This window comes from Phoenix dactylifera, chromosome 1 (assembly GCF_051530095.1).
Source record: "Phoenix dactylifera cultivar Ajwa chromosome 1, Ajwa_hap1_PhDact_Kaust_v1.1, whole genome shotgun sequence".
Classification (NCBI taxonomy): Eukaryota; Viridiplantae; Streptophyta; class Magnoliopsida; order Arecales; family Arecaceae; genus Phoenix; species Phoenix dactylifera.
Window position 1 is genome coordinate 1,277,787 of NC_143190.1, and position 19,714 is coordinate 1,297,500.

Genomic DNA, 19,714 nt, shown 5'->3' on the forward strand with positions numbered 1-19,714 from the left:
CTCAAGTCCCAACAGCCCCTGTTTAGGGGTACTGGGCTAGTGGGTAGAAGAAGAGAAGACTACTGCTAGATGTGGAGGATGGGTCAAAAGATGGTATGTCCTGTTTCTTCTTCTCTCTTTTCTTTGCACTTTTTTTTTTCATGATCACTGCTATGCCGTATTCCCTCTTCTCTCTCTCTCTCTCTCTCTCTCTCTCTCTCTCTCTCTCCTTCTTTCGATTTTTTATTTTTTTCTTTTACTTTTTCCCCCTGTTTGCGGCTCTTCACCTCTTCCTTCATTTCTCTTCCCCATATATTTCATAAAGGAGCAGATGGATGAGAGGTGACAGTCCCAAAAAACCCTAAGTTATCTGTTAGATCAGGAGATGAGCTTGATCATTGATAGCAGTCTTTGGAATCAAGAATTTGGATGAAGCATGAGCTGTGGAAACTCCTTTAGTTGCATATCCACGGTGTATCAAGCCATATTCAGCTTGTCATATCATGTCCCCAAAAATGCCGTGTCCTGGCAATACTGGTTAAGGCCTGAGTCTAGACAATTTGCCCATATTGAAAAAGAAATTAATTTATTTATTAAAACAATATGTGTTATAGATTGAGACTATGGGTAAATTTTTTTTAAAAAAAACATAATTCTCTTAACCTCTCTCACCAAATTTTTGATCCATCATTTTTTTTCCATTTCTATCCAAGAAATTATCTTTTTACACTTAATGTGCCTATAGTCTGCCTTAAATACAAGAAGTCAATGTCATGCTCATAAGTCATAAACTTATGTCTCGCTTTTGACTGCTAGTTACCTTGATATGATCATTGATTAGTCCTTAATTATATCAAAGAAATTTAAATTTGTTCATTAGTATCATAATATCATAAGCATTAGAAGCAAAGCCAATGCAATACCTTGTTTCCCAAAGCAAAATTCAATGAACCAACACCACGCCTTGTTTCTGCATCATCCAAGACGTCATCATGAAGAAGGCTTGCCACCTAGAATAAGGAATGAAAAGAAGCTCATGAATGATAGCCAAAAACAAATTTTGGCTTTCAGATATATTTACTGAGCAAATTTTCAGGAAGAAAAGATGGAACACCAACAATACAAGGTTACAAGTATGAACGTCATAAAAGGAAGAACAAACACAAGGTGCTATTTTCGGCCACCAACATGAATCATTTCAGTTATTTCTGCAATACACTGCTGTCTTGAACGCAGTTCATTTGGTAAGCTATGAAACACACCGTCAGCAGCTGAATGTGGTAGGGGCATATTCAAAGCTGATGCCATCAACAACAAGACCTGTGCAAAGTGCTAGTCAATAACTCCACGAATTGCTGAGAATGGGTAGGAAGCTAAATGAATATTACCAACATGATCTATCAGGCTCTTTTGTCTCATCGATCATAAAGTAAATAAACTAATATGGTTGTACAGAAATAACTCTTGACACTTGTGATTTAAGAATAAACAGAAATGATGTATATGCATAACAAATAAGTAAAATAGAATGAAGCATACAGCGGGCTGCTAAAAGCATACGAGGTAGGCAGACATTTTGTTTCAGAATATCTTACAGATTTAAGACTTTACCGTAGGACGGAATCTTTTCCCTTCAACACCCATTTTGAAAAAATATTCAGCAGCTGAAGCTAGCTTTGGGACCTGTAGGAAACTTAGCTTCCAGTAATCACAATCATAAAGTTTCTAAAATGAATTGCACTTCCTGTCGTGCGCGAAACATGATATGTCTTTAGGAAACTACTTTAGAAAAATATAATAAATGGCATGAATAGTCAGACAAAGCATGGTAAAATTACATACCTCTGCAACCACCATTGCACGAAGTCTATTTGCAACGATGGACAATTCATCGGCAACAAGGGAGAACGGATCCAGTGGTTCCTGATAAAAACAAATGATCTCTCCAAGCATGAGAATCATTTAGTTTTTGCTTACCATACTTGCAAGTATCATCATGTGTAAAAGAAAATGATAATTCCTTTACAATCATTTATGTTGAGCATTACAATGAAAAATTAACTGATTTTCTTGAAACAAATTATCTCTTCTCTGCACTGTTCTGGCTGTTATAAATCATTCTTTCGCAGGTTTTTATTAGGCTTATAAAATGCATGATGAAATATGTTCCTCAAGAAAGGGGTATCTGACCGCAAGGAATGCTTCACTGAGATCATCTTTTGGACTGCATAAGGCAGGCCAGATACAACAACAACAACAGGAAACTACAAATAAAGAATTAAGCAAAAAGATAGAGCTGAGAAATCCTACATAATTGGAAGATATAAGAAAAAAGAATTCACATGGCAGTAATATGGCCTTTGAAAGAGAAAAATTGTAAAAAAGGACGCTGGAATATGAATAGTGAAAACAAATAAAAGTTCTTCTCATTTTGTATTATTTTAGTTCGTAGATGAAGATATGATGTATATATAAAAATAAAAAAAAAATAGCCCACTCTGTTGTGTCTCATTTGATTTCTTAGACAAAATTGTGATGTATGACATACTTACCTGGTTTGGAATATTCACAACATGCATGTCCAGCACTCTGTATATGTCCATGTAAAACACCTCAACGAGGACACCTTGTTATACAAGGATAGCATGGTTGGAGTATCCAATCAAATAGTAAACCATTGAAGGCTGAGAATAGTATCTACTATCTAATCAACTGGATGAAGCCAAAATCTCCAGCATCTTTATTGTCCTAGATACAGCTTTTTGTAAATGATTATTGTGTGCCATTTTAATAGAAAAAGAGGAATGGGATTTAATTCTCTCTCCCTCCTGTCCTTGACTATGCCACTCTCCAGCCAGCATTTTTCAGTTTGCTATTAGATGATATGGCATGTTATCCTTTGATAGCATAATCAGTGCCACAAAAAAAAAAAAAGGTGTTTTACGCAGGCTGCAGATACTGTACTTTGTGTCCAACTATTGCACTACACTGGCTATTTCTTTTCTAGTCTAAATTCTAAGTTAATCCTTAAAAGCAACACATTAGTCGGAACAATTTTGAAACAACAATGACAAAGTAGAGCAACTACCTCAGCTGGAGAGTTTCCCTCCTGATCAATCTGATATCCGACATCATGTAAGTCATGTGAACTCCAAAAAAATGATCCTCTGCAACCCAACACCTACTAATCCACACAAAGGTAATGGACACATCAATGAATCTCCATAAGTATATCAGAGTATCAATAGTTATAGAAAAACAGTAGATGGAATCCTCTTCATGTACTTAAAATGGCAATCAGAGGATAGCATGGAACTCTTTTGAATCACAAGACTGGCGAGCTAAACAAATTTAATCCACTCTACACTCTTTATTCAAAATCATGGAAATGCTTATGCCTTTACTCCTAGAAATGCACAGAAAATGCAAGATATCTTCCACAAGTTAGCAGACTTAGTAATACAAACAATGAAAGAATGTTTAAGTGAAATATTAGTAGAAAAAGAAGCGATGATTCTCTTAGATTTAGATGCAGCCATGCAGAAAAATAAAGATAAACAATTGAGACAGTATATGGTAAAACAGCTAAATGTTAAAGAATCATTCATAATAAAGTTAGATCATATCTACCACTGCAAATAAATGATTGTTTAATGATCAACTGAGTAATATAGTCTAGCATATAATTTAATCAAGAAAAAATACCACTGACAATGCAGTTGATTTGTATGAAAAACCTAGGTGGAGCCCCCACATCTTTCTCAACCATAATGCTGAGTCATATGCTTTACAAGGAGGTAAAGGTGAAAAATTAAGTGGATATATGCTATAATTGAATATGCATTCAGCTCAACCAGGAACCAAGGACTTGTTGAACAAATCTGCACGGCATCTAGGGGGGATCAACTAGCATTCTTGTAATGCCTAGAAGACTTTATATTCAGAATTCCCGAGTGAAGCTGTAAAGAAGAGGCCTGAACATCACCTATAACATGCTTGCAGGCCAAACTGATTTTAATTCATGCTCTCTTCCATTAAGCTGTAATGGTGAATCATCTTAGAGCATCCAAGTTAAGAGAAGGCCAATATATTCCGCTATATAATTCAGAGCACATCAAAATCAGTGGTTCAATGATGGCCATTTTTGCTTAATCATTAACTCGCAAGTCACAACCAATATGCTTAAAGGCACAAGAATATGATCCTACTATTTGTCAGAACCACAACCATTGCATCAGCAAGCAGTGAACATGAAGAGTGATGATAATGCATAGGGAGATCCCAATGCAGTCTGCAGCCTTAAAACAGAAGATGGAAATGCCTAGGTCTGATCTGTCAAGAAAATACAGGACTGGAACGAAATTAGTTTAAGCAGAGCATGATGAATACATAGATTTGACTTTGCTTGCCTGCTATGCAGCCACAATAACCCACTACAGATTGGTTTTGCAATAACCAATGAGATAATACGCCATCATTACATTTAAACTTGGAAATCTCAGGAAGTGAATAACCAGTGTAAAGCAAAACACATATTTCATATGGACACCATCTGCTTATTGCACATTTACAGCACATAGAGTGAATAAGAGTTGCTCTAACTGAAAGATGACACCCCAGTTACTGATAAACTAGTTTCACAAAAAAAAAATTTCTGAAGTTGAATAGAAATTAAAACCAATAGTAAGTAATGATTGCCATCACACACGTGCATCCTGCTACATGACATGACAAGAGCAACTATCACAAATTCACAGGGCAATAACATTTTCACTACCTCATCTTGCTAACATGGTAAAATTTTTGGATGGCCCATGATGCATGGTACATGGTCAATAAATTAAGGGTTTAGTTATAACTAATCATCTTGCTATCATTTTATAGAAAATAAAGCAGAAAGGTTTTCTTTTCTACTACACAGATCCAAGGGGATATATAAACCTTCAAGTTATTTCTGATGGTCCCAGAGGATGTTAGGAAACCAGATCTAAAAAAAAAGTACAGGAATCTGAGAAGGCCTGCACTTTACCTGTAAGTCAGTCTCCAGTGTCAAGAGCTGATTTTTGCAAAAATATAAATACAAACTGTATCTGTAATGTTTTTTTCAATAGAATCACCTAAAAACTATTGAAAGGAGTGAACAGAAGGGAGAAGCACCAGTTCGTTGATTCAAATGAAATGCATTCTCTAAATCAATATCAAAATTAAAATGAGCAGCAAGAAAGGTGAATCACAAGAATATAAGGGTGACATTGGTTGCAGAACAGTAAAATATGGAATATGTATTCATACTCTTCAATATTCCAGATACTTGGGATAAACATTGATTTTGGGTGGTAGCATTAAGATTTCCAAGTCTGAATTGAAAAAAGTAGGGTGCAATAAATTCCTCCTCTTAGGAATAACAAATTCCATCCCTCCTCATGGAATAGGTAATCCCCAATAATTATGAATTCCAGAAAATAATGCTGCTTTTGATCGACAATCCTTGAACAACCTAGGAATGCCAATTAGGTGAAATGGGCTATTCAAGGTCGGCAGAACCATCCTGAACCGGGTGGTTCCGCCCATTTCGAGCCATACCGAATGGTTTTGCCCTTTTCGAGCCATACCGGTGGCTCACCGGTACGGTTCCAGCTGTAGAAACGAAACGCGTGGCAGAGCTGGAGAAGAAGAAGGAAAGAGAGAGAGAGCGGGAGAGCGAGGGAGAGGCTGCGGGGGGCGAGGCTGCAGCCAGTTCTCCTGTTTCGAACGAAATAGGGGTCTGGCCGCGGCCTCCGCCGGCGTCTCTCCCTCTCCTCCTCTCTCTCTCTTTTTCTCTCTCTCACGGTACCGTGCCCTCGTTGGTACAGGCCCAGCATGGTCCGTACCAACTCGAGCCATCAAAGAACCGGTACGGCGCCCGATACCGGTTGCTCCGACCTTGGGCTATTGCATCCCAAATTTTTTGAGAAAACAGGGCCTCAGATTCACGAGCCAGAGAAAAAAATGAAATTAAAGAAGGAAGTTGTGAGACTGAGTGAAGAAGAAAAGATCAAATAGAGGGAGGAAAAGGGGACTGACCAAATGCCAATGTCTTTTCTCTTAATCAAAATAACTTCAATAGTTCTTCAAACCAAGGTTCGCAATACCGGTGCATGTGATACCTTTTGGTATTGATCTGATATTCAGTACGTGGGGCATACAGAATGTCCTTACACCACACCGACCTCCACACAAGGCGTACCAACATTATACCAACATAGTATTGGTACAGGGTCTGGTACCAAGATTACTAATCATGCTTCAAACTACATTACCCTACATAGAGAACTATTTCAAAAGACTAATATAATTAGAAAAAAATGTTTCCTACTCCCAAAAGGACACTTGATCTCTCATGCTACCCAATATGACCTATGACTTTTCAAGATAATTTGGTGCCAAAAAAAAATTCTACTAAACTTAAAACTCTTAATTTGGTGCTAAAAAAAGAATTTGACTGAACCCAAAGCTCTCTAATTGCCACTAAAAATTTCTCTTGAAAGTTTTGGGGAGCAAGCTGCAGCCAAACATTTCATTGTATCTGATAGTCTGATACGTTCCAATCAAGGTTCGTCGTCTCGGTATCGGAGCCCGTACCGATACCATCTTATTATAGTGTCAGTACACGGTATGGTACGAGAAGGTGAGACGTACCAAGTATCGGTATGGTATGAGACTGCATACCAATTCGGTACCAATATGGTATAGTACGTTCGGTACGTTACGGAACCGATCGGTATGGCAGACCTTGGTTCCAATGGTGCTTCTTGCAGCTGAATGGGGTTCAAAAACACCTCCTACACTTGCTGATATTGCAATACAAGCCAATCTTTAATTCAACTAGTGATCTGGGTGCTTTTGAGCTGATTCTTGCACCCATCGAGTCATCCCATACTAATGCACCATTAGGTCATTCACCAAACAACAAGAGAATCACATGAAGATTAGAGCCCAGTGCCATGGCCAATTGTGCACTGTCATCATTTGACTTCAGCAGCTGCATAAGTGTTCTCTCTTGACATGCCATCATATGCTCAAATTGAATAATGATTCTCATCATAGTACCCACTAAGTAGTGTGGGTGAATAACACCAATCTCAAAATCAGGGTGCTTAGTGATTCAGTTAATTGGTTAACTCGTTGTTGCAACGCAATGTTGGATCCTATCTCTAAAGGTGTGCCATCTCCTTCTTGGGCATCTTTTGTTCTCTGATCGGAGTGTAGCACAATGGCTACTACAAGTACTCATTTCTGCACAAAAATCTTATGACATAATCAGCACCAGCTAAAGATCTTCAAATTACGTTGAAGGATTTCTAGTGACATAACATGTAGGACATGAGACTATGAGTCCTTTTAAGAATAGGATAAAAAAAAATTTCCTAGTTGTTTAGGTCTGTTTAAATAGCAGTTGATGTACAGTGACAAATTTCAAAGAATTACTGGAGAAATTTTAGTTAAAAAGAGCCTCAATGAGGCTCAACCTGTTTTCCTCGATCATGTTCTCCTCTCTCACCTACATTCTTTCTCCATGTTCCTACTTTTCACTGTCATTTGTATCTTTTATTGTTTTGACGTATTTATTTTTTTTGTTGTTAAGCATTATATTCATCGATCCATTCCCGACATCTTAAGGCTTTCATCAAACATTTTGTTAAAATGCTATAAGAGCTAAAATTCTTGAGTGTCATGAGTTCAAATCCCCTCCAGGTCAGTTATTTATTACGTACAGAAGTTGTCATCTTGAATTGTTTCAGTTGTTGTCTTGATTTGTGTCACATGCAATCTAGGCATAATATACACGTTTTGACCCACTAAGCTTTTGGGGTTAAGTAGTTTCTTAGCAACTGTAGCATATATTATTCCCAACTTTGATTTTAGACATCATAATATAGACAGAAGTTGTGAAGCAATATAAAAAAGCTTATTTAACCTCACAGAATCCATAAAGCTGGCCACAGTTGAGAAGAGGCTTGATGCATATCATTGTGCCTTCCCTCTTCCATTCACTATTTTCAACTTTCTTTTATGATTTTATTGGAAACTTTATTAAACTCACAGTTTATATTGATGGTTCTGCAGAAATCAGCCTTGACACCTGAGGTTCACTGATCTATCAGCTGCAAAACTTTGACATATTTTTCTTAAAATCCTTGGTTATCTCATAACCAACTTTCAGGTTTAGAAATACTATCAGTTTCATATAGCACTCAAAACAAGCCTTCCTGCCATGTTTTCTCTAACTGAATAGCAGAATAATTATCTAACCCAAATCTAAAATTCGTAACATTTTAAGCCACATCTCAAAGGCCATTCCCAGTTGATCCCGCATAATTTTCTGCTTCAACGAAACAAGTTGCTTGAATGTAAGAAGCATGAGGTGCTCACTTTAATTCTCCCAAATGAAATTCATGTTGTTTTGATGATTCTTGAGGCACTGCTATAAATAATGTAATTGTTGAAATGATCATGGATTTCTGTCATTATTGAGCTCTAGACAATAAATGATGCATACTTAATGCAACTCATTTTAAGCATCCTAATTATGCTAGGAATAAGTTCCAAATTAGCACTTCCTCACACTTTTACTGGATTGTGTGTGTTTTAGTTATTTGCAACAGGAATTTGGCACATGCAATACACTTAATAGTATATTAGGACGAGTATTTGAAATAAAAAGAGGGAAAAGGGGAGTATTATGATTCCAAGAAGAGAAAGTCTCCAGTTTGGAGTTGCCTATTTTTTTCCTTTTTCTTGTACCATATGAGAGTCAGAGTTGTGGAGACGGACAAAGAGCTACTCAACACTTCTAGTTATATATCATAATAGACACATCATCCAAAGGCCTCAATTATTTCTGACAGGAAACATAGAACATTTAAATTAGAGTACACTTATGAGTGTGAACATTAGCATTACCAAGCTCTGCATTTTAATTTCAGCTTTCAATAGCTATTCCCTCTGAAAGGAATTCAAAGTCACTAACTCGAGGTGCTGCAACTTAATCTTACAAGCTAGCAAGTTTGTCATCTCATTTCTAGCTCTATGGGCTTGTTGAAAAAGGAAGGGATGATTAAGTCTGCAAGATGCCTATTCAACTGTTTGATTCTCAAATGACTCCCGAGTGAGAGAGAGAGAGAGGGGGAGGGAGGGAGGGAGGGAGAGGGAGAGACAATAAGCACCTCTTTTATTGTCATTCTTTACTGGAACTCTGCCACTTCCCCCAATCAGTGAGACAAGAAATTATTACAATTTGTAAGATATAAATGCCAACATAAACTTAAAGGAATCAATTTCTAAGAGGCTTCTGAATATGACATCAATTGTCAGCCAAGAAAATAGGATATCAATGGCAGTCATCATCACTGAGCCAAAAACGCATGATATAATGCATTTTCCATTCTTCTACATGATCATTCTTGCTCAAAGGCTTAATCCTCCAATTGTCACTAGATGAGTTCATTTACAAAATCTGAATTCATCATTATTCAAATGATTTGCATGATCAGTCAAGCTTCCACCACTACCAACCACCAAAGATAGGCATAAGCTGCTTTATGATGCAAGCAAAGTGCTTCACAGTTTCTCTATTTCTCTAAGATAGAGGCTATTTTTCCAGTCTAGAAATACATCATTTTCAAATCTTCATGCACTTAAGGACAGTGAAGGATCAACCAAACAGGAGATTGAAGCGCCGCAATACCAGCTACCAGGGCACAAATGGAATGGCCCATGGCCCAAATTTCTGCAAATGGGATCACCCATGGGCCAAATTTTACATTATTTGGGCTGCATTGTCATGTAAGATCTATTGAATATTTTTGATCCCCTCAATCCAAGCCCGGTCCATTTGCATCACCAGTGCTTGATCAGACAACTCACACCAGCTCTTCTGGGGGACCACATATTGGAGTCTTTTTGAGAAAACTTAATAGAGAAAAGGGCCAGCAGGCTCTTTGTCCTCTTCTTCTTTTTATTCTTCTCATTACTCTTCTCATATTTTCCCTCTTCACACCTTTCTTTGTTTAGTGATTCGCTTGTTGTAATAAGATACAGCAGATTGCTATTGTTTATTAGGTGTGATATTGGACATGGGTTAAATCAGCTTGTGGTCTGCTTTCAACATCTGATCAGGATTCAATTCTGTTCAAAATGTCAGATGAGTGAAGGGGGTTGAGCTGCTAGATAATTCAGGTCATACAGATCTGAATTGATCTGCTACTGTATTCATGAGAAGTGCAACATCTTAGGATCAAATCATGCTTCTTCATAAATCTTGAAAAGCTCAAAAGTTTTTACAAAGAAATCATACTCTAAGGTAGCATTCCCGCTTCAAAGACAAACTGGAAGATGTTTAGTCCACTTCCAAGCTACAAAGATTGAAGTATGCCTCTGAAATAAAGGAGATAAAACAACTACAGATGGATTATCTGATGCAGTGGCATAGTCACCTCTTATAATGACACAGAGTTTGTGTATCACTGAAATGTCGAATAAGATCCATAATTCCACATCATACAACAGAATATACACAGAACTTGAATTATTTCCAGAAAGACATAAAAGGGCATATGTTGGCACCAGCCTGAATGGCCCATGCCATATCATCACAAAATGACACTTGACTGTACATATTGATAATACTCAAAGACTTTTTCTTAATTAATAAGCATGAAGATGAAAACAGAAGTGAAAGGTGCGATTATTTTTTTACACCTAGATAGCACTTTCTCATTCACTCAACATCTGACCTCAGACAATAATGAATAGCATAATTCTTGCCATCCATTGTCACTCTCTATCTTCACCTTCATACTTACAGCTCTTGAAACTTCTTCAAAAGAAAAATTACCATTCACTTGAATAATTTTTATAAGTAGTACCAAATCACAGTAGTTTAGATTCCTACGACTGATTCTGTACTCCCTCAGACCAATGAAACATATTCAGCTGTCCTATGTTGATACACTCCAAACATAGCCTGTTGAAAGGAGGCAAGATGGAAGTCCCAAGGCTTCATTTCGGTCACTATACAAATCTTGAAACATGTAAAACGAATATACCATAAACAGTGCAAACACCATTTCACATTACAAGGAAAAAGAAACACATCTTGGAAAGCATTAATGATGTATCCAGGAGATGAGGATAAACACATGTACTTGCATCTAGATATGCGAGAATGCATTTATACTGAGAAGCTGTATGTAACTATAGTAGAACTCATGTAGGCATATCAATGTGGATGCTTTCGTCCACATAAACGCTGTTGACTACAATGGTAGTCCAATGCCGAATCAAACATCTGAAATGCAAATTTAATCAACAATGCCACATGACTGGAAAAGAAAAAAAGATGCTGTTAACCATAATGGTGGTCTAGTGCCCAATAAAACATCTGAATTGCAATGTTAATCCACAGTTCCACATGACTTGGGAAAAAAAAATCCTCCCTAACAACTAAGAATGCATAGCCACTGCCATCTATAAACAAGATTTCTCTTCGCAAGCCAACAACCCAAGTCCATAAAAATATATACATATGCAAACTATTCTATAATGCATTTTTCATCAACTTTCAGCCAGACATGTAACTGCAAACAAACAAATTTCAGCGAAAAATCGTACCTTCGAGATCAAACTAGCAGCATTTCCACTCAGAAGCGTTCCAGCACGAGCCTCCATCAAAAAACTTTCCGGTCTCCGGCCACAAAATCTCGTTCTTGAGCTCAAGCTCCTCAAAGCCCATCTCAGATACATGAGATCCGATGCGGTCAAGCCCGGATCACAAAATGATAGATAGAAGTAATAATCCAATAGAAAAGCAACGAAATTATCCTTATATTCTCTTTAAATTTCGTCTCATTTTCTTCGATGCTTTTGGCCCAATTCTCCAGAAACTTCTTTCTCGGCTTTTCTTCCTCTTCTCAGCTCTGCAGATGGACCTAGCTTCCAAGTTCCATAAAACAAAAAAAACAGAAAAGAATCAAAGAATGGATCGAAAAATAGTCAAAAAAAAAAATCCAAGTCAAACATTAACCAATCAAAATCCGAATCTTCCCCCGATTTGGCGATGCTTCCAGCTCTGTGTGTGTGTGTGTGTGTGAGAGAGAGAGAGAGAGATAGAGGGAGGGTGTTCGTGGTAAAAGAAGAAGCGGAGAAGACGGGAGAGAAGCGTTGAGGGCGGCGGAGAGGGTGAACGCGACCCCTGCCTCAGCCGCTCAGGAGGAGAAATGGGTTACGTTATAAAGATAGGAAAACAAGGAGGTCTATTTGATTCCATAAGTACATGTTACGGGGCCCAAGCTAGTGCGAAGGTCGTCTCTGACCCGGAGCCATGTGCGCGGCACGTGCGCACGCTGCATCGCCCAAGGGCGCGAGGCAGGCTCAGTGGGCCGCGATACGAAAGTGTGGTTAAAGGCTACATGACAGGGTTAGTTGGTTATCTCAAAATGAACTTCGATGATAGTATATCAATAGATGGATCTTAAAAGATATAGAATTTGTGATTAGAGATCATTTTGGCAGGCTGATTATAGCCGAGGGTCAACGTACCCTAGGTTTGACTGTTGTCGGGATGGAGTTGCGGACAGTCTGAGAGGACATTTCTTATGTGAGGCATGTTTTCGGCGTCAATAGGGTGTGTCTCGAGGGGAACTCCTCCACGATGATTGACTGGATTCGAAGAGTGGACAAGTTTGGGATTGACCACCCACTGATCTGTGAGATTCGTAAACTGGCTCGGGAGTTTACCTCCTTTCAGGCAGCACATGTGTTCCGGGAGGCAAATAGAGCAGTAGACTTGGTCGTCTCATTTGTAGCTCGGCACTCCGAAGAGTTCATTTGGACGACATTGACAGTTTTACCTCCTTTTTTGTATCTTTTACTTTTTTTTGACTTGCCAGAATATACTCATGTTAGAGCCATATGAAATGCCATTTTTACAAAAAAAAAAAAAAAAAAAAGAAAAAAAAAAGAAAAAAAAGAGGGCTTGGTTGGTTGCAGCTAAATTTCTCTTCAATTAACCCTTCCCATGTCATTCTTGAAGGACTCTGGTGGAACAGCAGGGAGTAGAAGAAACACACATACTCACACACACACACACACACACACATGGTTAAAGGGAAATGCCAAGAGCTGTGGCAAATATTTTACTCATTGAGTTGCTCTTAAGATCTATGATATGTTCAATACTGCTCAATTTTGGTGCGAACAACTCATACATGCCCAAATTGCAGATCATGAGTCGCATTCTCCCATGATCTAATCTTTTCAACAAGTTTGGTGTGAAAAACTCATACTGAAAATTGTCAAGCATTTGGTCCCCACTCCCCATATAAGGAAAAGAAATAGTTTTTGCACGGAATTTTCTCTCACAAGGTGCAAATCTACTTTTATAAGCTCCATTCATTATTCAACCAGATCGGTCCAATCGATTTCTTCAATCCTTTTTGAGATCTATCTTTCTTGGAAACCCTAGCTTCTTCCTTTGCTAATCTAATCGAAGATAGAGCAGCGGAGGTTGAAGTAGGCGATGAGCTTGGGGATATCAGACATGGTGCTAGTGCGCATGATGGGTTAAATTGAGGACCCCCAGGCCAGAAGATTGTGTTGATTGATGCATTCACTCAAAAGCACAACCCCATCACCATTTGCTACTCCACAGGCACCATTTGGCTCTGGCAACACCTCCTCACCTCAAGTCCCTTAAACAGGACTAGCCTAATCCTTAGACAACTGAGGCGGTCGCCTAAAATCCCGGCCCAAAAAAGGCCCACCGCAGAAAGGCCTCAAAGACAAAATGGAAAGAAAAAAAGCCTCCTGTGAGTTTGCTTTAGGCCGGCCTACTGCAGAGAAGTCTCAAAGATAAAACGGCCTTAGGCCCCCAAATACATTGAGCTACTCCTGCCCTTAAGCTCAAGGGCAAGCCTCATGCGGCCACTCATACTCAAGAATCGTTTAGGGGATGCCGCCTCTAGGTCAGGAAGATTACCGAGGCCTTCAAGTATCTCAATGCCCTCCACTTTCATTGGATGGCCGTGATAGATGCCAACATAGGGCGAGAGGCCACATGCTCCAATTATTCAAGCCCGATAAGTGCTCGAGGTTCTCCACCTATGGCCTAGCTTTATCCACCAGCATGGAGAGGGGCAAGAGGAATAGAGAGATCCCAATGATGATAGGAGGCAGCAAAGAGTGGTAACGAGCTTGTTGGCTAGGTAAGGGTAGACGTATGTGCATGTCACTAGTGTTGAATTAGTCGGAAGGAGTATAATAAAACAATGGTGATGAAAGTAGCATGGATCTAGGTGCCTTGTTCTTTAAGAACTTTCACCCTCACCACACTGCCCATTTAGAAAAAGGAAAGATAGGGTATAACTGGAGCTACAATCAAAGTATTTTACAATTACTCCTACTGATAAATTAGAGTCCTACTAGAAAACTAAAAGTAAGAAAATTAAAAATAAAGCAAGGATAACTTAAAGATAAACATATTTCATTAATTCACGAAAAGATCCTTTGTTTATATTACAATCTATTATTTATACTAGACAATAAATGATAAGATAATTGTCCACTCTAACGATAGCAATCCGCATCAAGCATCCATCTCTAACGGTTCTAGCAACTGACACCAACTTCTTCTACTATTCACATTCATCATAATGGATGACTCATTTATTGTTTGTTGGATTGATTAACATACTCGATCAGTCTTAAGCTTGTCGTAATATCTTTGTTCAGTTTGCTCATAATAGTTTACCCTAGCTATCCCTATATACTCAGCTCATAGAATGCTTTCCCATGCTAAATTACCTTCAAGCCGGCTTGGTCAGCTTTTCCACACAATGCTCACTACTTCAATCTATCAAGTGATATTTCTTGGTAAAACAGCATGAAAAGTTGTTTTATTTAGCTTAAGACTTGGAACCTTCTTGTCGGATCACATCCCAGAGCCACCACATGTGTGACGATTTCTAGATGTTAGAATGTGGTGTGAACAATATCAAAAGACATGAACTTCCTCCATCTATAGCACATGTCAATCTCCCTCCATCTCTCTCTCTCACACACAAAAAATAGATGTATAAATAAAAGCATCATCCAGATAATTAATTTTCACATTTAAGTAGTCATGTACGGCTAAGAAGTGAAGATTTTTCGCATATATAGCCTTATACATATTTAAAATTATGAGTATACACTTTCAAATTTATTATTATATATCTATATATATAACTTTATATTTTTTTTTTGATATGCATACTTTTACAAATATCTAAAATTATATGTATACTATTACAAATATACTATTTACATGTATTTCTTTATAAATTATTCTTTTGCATGTATATCTTGTCAATTTAATAGTTATATGTTTCCACATAAATTACTTTTGTAGCATGACTGCATGCAAAAAAAAATTATTTACAGGGATATACATAAAAAAAAAATTTATAATAATAATAATAATAATAATAATAATAATAATAATAATAATAAATTTGAAAGAGTATACATGTAATTTTATATATTTATAAGATTCATGAGGTATACGTGTAAATAATATGCCGGAATTTAGATATTTACAAGACGAGCGCGCCAATTCCGGGGTCGTTGTCATCCTTCCCCATTTAAGTTCTTGTTCCACCGAACTTTCTAGGGATTCGTCCAACGGTCAAGGCAAGCCTCCTCGGTCCACCGGGCTTCCGCCTGTTGACTTTGACCGGGTCGATTCCACTCCACCCGTAAACCCGACTCGAGGAGCCAAAACGGGTCGTGAATCTGCCCCTCTCGAACCCGATCCGCATCAAATGGGAACCCGTTTCCCTCACGAGCTGCCATGCCTCCCTTCTCGGATCTGAGGCCCCTGGCGAGACGGAAGCCATTCGGCTTCTCTCCTCGTCTCCTCCCGCTTCGAGTTCGATCTTCTCCTCCCCTCCGGATTCGCCGACCACCATCGATCTCCCTCCATAATTCATCGCGGCATCTCGATCTCTCACAGGTTCTCGTCTGCCCTCTGAACAACTGGTTGATGGATTTATTGATCTTTAGGGTCAAGCCACGGCTACTTGATTGCTCGAAATGGTTTTCTCTTTTTCGTGTGAATTGCTGCTGTTTGCTGGTTTGTAATTGGTTTCCTGAATTGCATATGTCGAATTGAATAGCTGTCTTGTGATATTTTTGGTAATTATAATCTATTCATCTGATATCCGACGGTTGTAATTTAAACGGATATCAAAATGGCTATACTGATTTGGTTTTGGTTGACATTGTTGAGCTGAGAATGTTGTTTCTGCTGTTCTTTTCTGAATCTAGTTAGCAGATAGCCTGCAGTTGGTTTGGGTATGTAAAGGACTTAGATAAAGATGGGATTTCATTCCCACCCTGTACTTCATATTCAGCTGTTGGATTTAAAGAAGGGGATTTTTGGAGAATAGCCTATTTTGTTTTCCTTTTTACATTGATTGCAAAATTTTAATGTTGGGGATTGAAATAACTATTGAAAAAGAAGAATTAGAGAAGAGAATTATATTTCTATCGGTTACAATGTACAGGAGAAGCCTTTATATAGTACTAGGAGACTGACAAATTTGGTAAGGCCGACTAAATTTAGCATAATCAATCACAAATCAATCAAGGTGAAATTTAGTAAGGCTAACTAAGTTTGGCACAATCAATCACAGATCAATCAAGATCCTAATCAATCATATGATTTTAACATCCCTCCTCAAACTTAAGGTAATAAAGTAGACACCAACTTGAGTTTGGAAATAAAAAATCGAAAGATGCCAGAAGGATGAGCTTTGGTGAAGACGTCCGCAGTGAGGACAGATCTCAGAGAGAAGGCAATCGAAGCTCAACGACGCTCATAGACGAAAGCACCATAGAAAAAGAGCAAAAGACCTCAAACTAGATGATAAAGGAGCCGGAGGCAGCAAATAAAGCTGGAGATTGAGGACTGGGGCGGTGCCATGCAGATGTACGCCTCCATGATCGAGAGCGGGACCACGTCTGCCAAGTTTACTCGCCGAGCTTTGACGGTACGGTGTGGCGCATTGAGCTTTGGTGAAGGAGCGAGATCGCACCTGCAAGTTTACCTGCCAAGCTTCTGACGGCACGGTTTGACGCGTTGCTGCGGGGTTTGGAGTGAGACCGCATTTGCCAAGTTTATCCACTAAGCTTTCGATGGTACGGTTTGACGCGCTGAGCTTTGGTGAAGGAGCGAGACCGCGCCTATCTTCTAACGGTACAATTTGACGCGCTGCTGCTGGAGTTTGTAGCGAGACTACGCCTACCAAGTTTACTCACCAAGCTTCTGATGTACGGCTTGACGCGCTGCTGCTAGAGTTTGGAGCGAAACCACCCCTGCTAAGTTTAACTGCTAAGCTTCTGACAGTATGGTTTAACGCGCTGCTGCTGAGGTTTGGAGTAAAACCACGCCTGCAAAGTTTACCCGCCAAGCTTTTGATGGTACGGTTTGACGCGCTTTTGTTGGAGTTTTGGAGCGAGACCGCGCCTGCCAAGTTTACCCACCAAGCTTCTAACGGTACGGTTTGTTGCGTTGCTGTTGGGGTTTGGAGCGAGACCACGCCTGCCAAGTTTACCTGCCAAGCTTTTGACGGTACGGTTTGGCGCGCTGCTGCTGCATGATCGATACTGTGGAGGAGGAGGTCACTGACATGGAGGAATAGGAGCATCGGAAGTGGGTGCTCAGTGAGCTTTAACTCCCTCATCTCCATGAAATCGAGATTCCATTGGGTGACGCGCTGCATGGCAAAAGTCGTGGGCCCACAGCCCCAAAAGGTCTTGATTTGAAGGTGCGTGGACAAATGAACCTCTAAAATTTGGCAACTCCTATTTCGTAGAACTGTTGAAGGGGGAAGCAAAGGGACTTCCGAAGCTTCCAACTGACAAGGCTCTGTTGGAGGGAAAGGGCTCGCCCGCTCCGGCACTTCTGAGGCCATGGGGCCCAAAGAAAGAGAGCAGATGTGTGGGTGGAGTTGGTGGGTTTGCTGGATGCCTCTACATGCCAAAAGTCATAAGCTCACAGCCCCAGAAGGTCCTCAGCGCAGTACAGCGCCATGGTGGCAGCTGCTTCCCTTCGTCTAATTCCTTCTTCTCGACCCCACGAGTCCGACAGCTTCGACACCAACAAATAAGAAGAAGAATAAGAAGCCGGCTCCTTCCCAGGAGAATAAATCGGGGGAGAAGGAGTCCATGGCCATGGCTATGGCTGAGGAGGAAGAGAAGCAGAGGAAGAAAAAGCCTGGCAACGAGATCGACGAGATCTTCCAAGGAAAGAAGGCCTAGAAGCCAAAAGAACCTATGGGTAGGAGACGGGCGGCAGCGGAAGAACAAACCCTTGCAGGTAGGAGATCTTCCGAGACGTCGACAGCGGTGCGCAGTGGAGATCCTTCTCCCCCTTGCCTTGGGAGCTGCCGGATACTAGAGAACACCGGGAAGAACAAAGGAACCCATGGGAAGAAGAGGGTTTCTCTTTTTCTTTCTTCTGGCTTGGGAAGAAAACCGCCTGAGAACCCCCACTTGATTGAGCGCCCACGGGGAAGAGAATTCTCTTTTGGCTTTGGAGAGAAGAACAGCATCCAAAAAACCCATTGAACCCCCCAAGTGAAATAATACTCATGTGAAGAGGAAGAAAACGCTATGGGCACCCCCCTCCACGTGAAGCACAACACTCCCATGGCAGCCCAATTTTTTTTTCTCTTTTTTTTATGAGTGAAAAAAAAATACTATACCCCTCGAGCATCCAAGTGGGCCGGCATCACCTTTCAATTGAAAGTCAAACAAAAAATAATGAGAAATTAACAAAAAAATAATTAAGAGAAAAAGAAAAAAAAGAAAGAAGGCTAGGATTTTATCAGTAGCTCGATGAGAAGAAAGAGGCTTTGAAAGCCGCCGAGGGCGGAGCCCGGCTACCCCCAAACGAGGCAGGAGAAATAGAGGATCTGCGAGCGACGACGACCACAGAGAAGGCGGAAGAGAGGACGATAGTAGGTTATGTGATCGGTGGCTCTGATACCATATTGAAAAAGAAGAATTAGGGAAGAAAATTGTATTTTTGTCTGTTTGTTACAATGTGCAATAGCAGCCTTTATATAGTACTAGAAAACTGACGAAATTTGGTAAGGCCGACTAAGTTTAGCACAATCAATCACAAATCAATCAAGGTGAAATTTATCAAGGCTAACTAAGTTTGGCACAATCAATCACATATCAATTAAAGTCCTAATCAATCATATGATTTTAACATGACAAACTTAGATTGTTGAATGTGATTTACAAGGTCTAAAACGCCTATGTACAAAATGTTTGCGATGTCCTTTTCTTTATGTTTCAAGTCTTCCTGAAACCAATACATGTTATTGTGCCATTAAGACCTATAAATTTGAGGGGTCCTTATTTGCGGGCAAGGAGTCTTCAAAGCATGTGACTTTTCACACATGGACATTTTAGAGCCTGTAGATCATATCCAATGGTTTAAGTTTGAATTTTTCAACACCAAAGTCTACCTGAAATTAGATCCTACTGACTTCATGGTTTCCTAATCCAAAATTATATCTAAAGGGGGACTTCTGTATGCTTATCAAAAGTGACTATAACACTAGCATGAAAATTTACCTTGAGAAAAGATCCTAAAGCAAAAAAAAATTTGAAAGTAAGCTATGTCTTCTATTCTCCAAGGGGA

The 19,714-nt window shown here is 39.5% G+C and overlaps 2 protein-coding genes across 7 annotated transcripts in view; one reads left to right on the plus strand and one right to left on the minus strand.

Moving 5' to 3' along the window:
* LOC103703684 (solanesyl-diphosphate synthase 1, mitochondrial) overlaps positions 1-12,256 on the minus strand; it is a 24,189-nt gene extending 11,933 nt beyond the window's left edge. The window contains exons 1-7 of one of the 3 annotated variants that reach the window (XM_039114566.3): positions 12,044-12,256; positions 11,632-11,948; positions 3,068-3,160; positions 1,822-1,902; positions 1,591-1,662; positions 1,168-1,299; positions 903-989 (exon numbers count right to left, since the gene is read on the minus strand). In XM_039114566.3, coding sequence (XP_038970494.2) covers positions 903-989; positions 1,168-1,299; positions 1,591-1,662; positions 1,822-1,902; positions 3,068-3,160; positions 11,632-11,763 — 597 coding nt within the window. In that variant the 5' untranslated portion in view covers positions 11,764-11,948; positions 12,044-12,256. Of the gene's footprint in view, positions 1-902; positions 990-1,167; positions 1,300-1,590; positions 1,663-1,821; positions 1,903-3,067; positions 3,164-11,631; positions 11,953-12,043 lie in introns of all 3 variants that reach the window. The other 2 variants (XM_088716196.2, XM_088716193.2) reach the window with 2 other exon arrangements.
* A 3,605-nt stretch (positions 12,257-15,861) lies between these two features.
* Positions 15,862-19,714, plus strand: part of LOC103703685 (syntaxin-52-like) — a 12,197-nt gene continuing 8,344 nt past the window's right edge. The window contains exon 1 of one of the 4 annotated variants that reach the window (XM_008786616.5): positions 15,862-16,009. The gene's annotated coding sequence lies outside the window, so the exon portion shown is untranslated. The remainder of the gene's footprint in view (positions 16,010-19,714) is intronic. The other 3 variants (XM_008786619.5, XM_088716256.1, XM_088716253.1) reach the window with 3 other exon arrangements.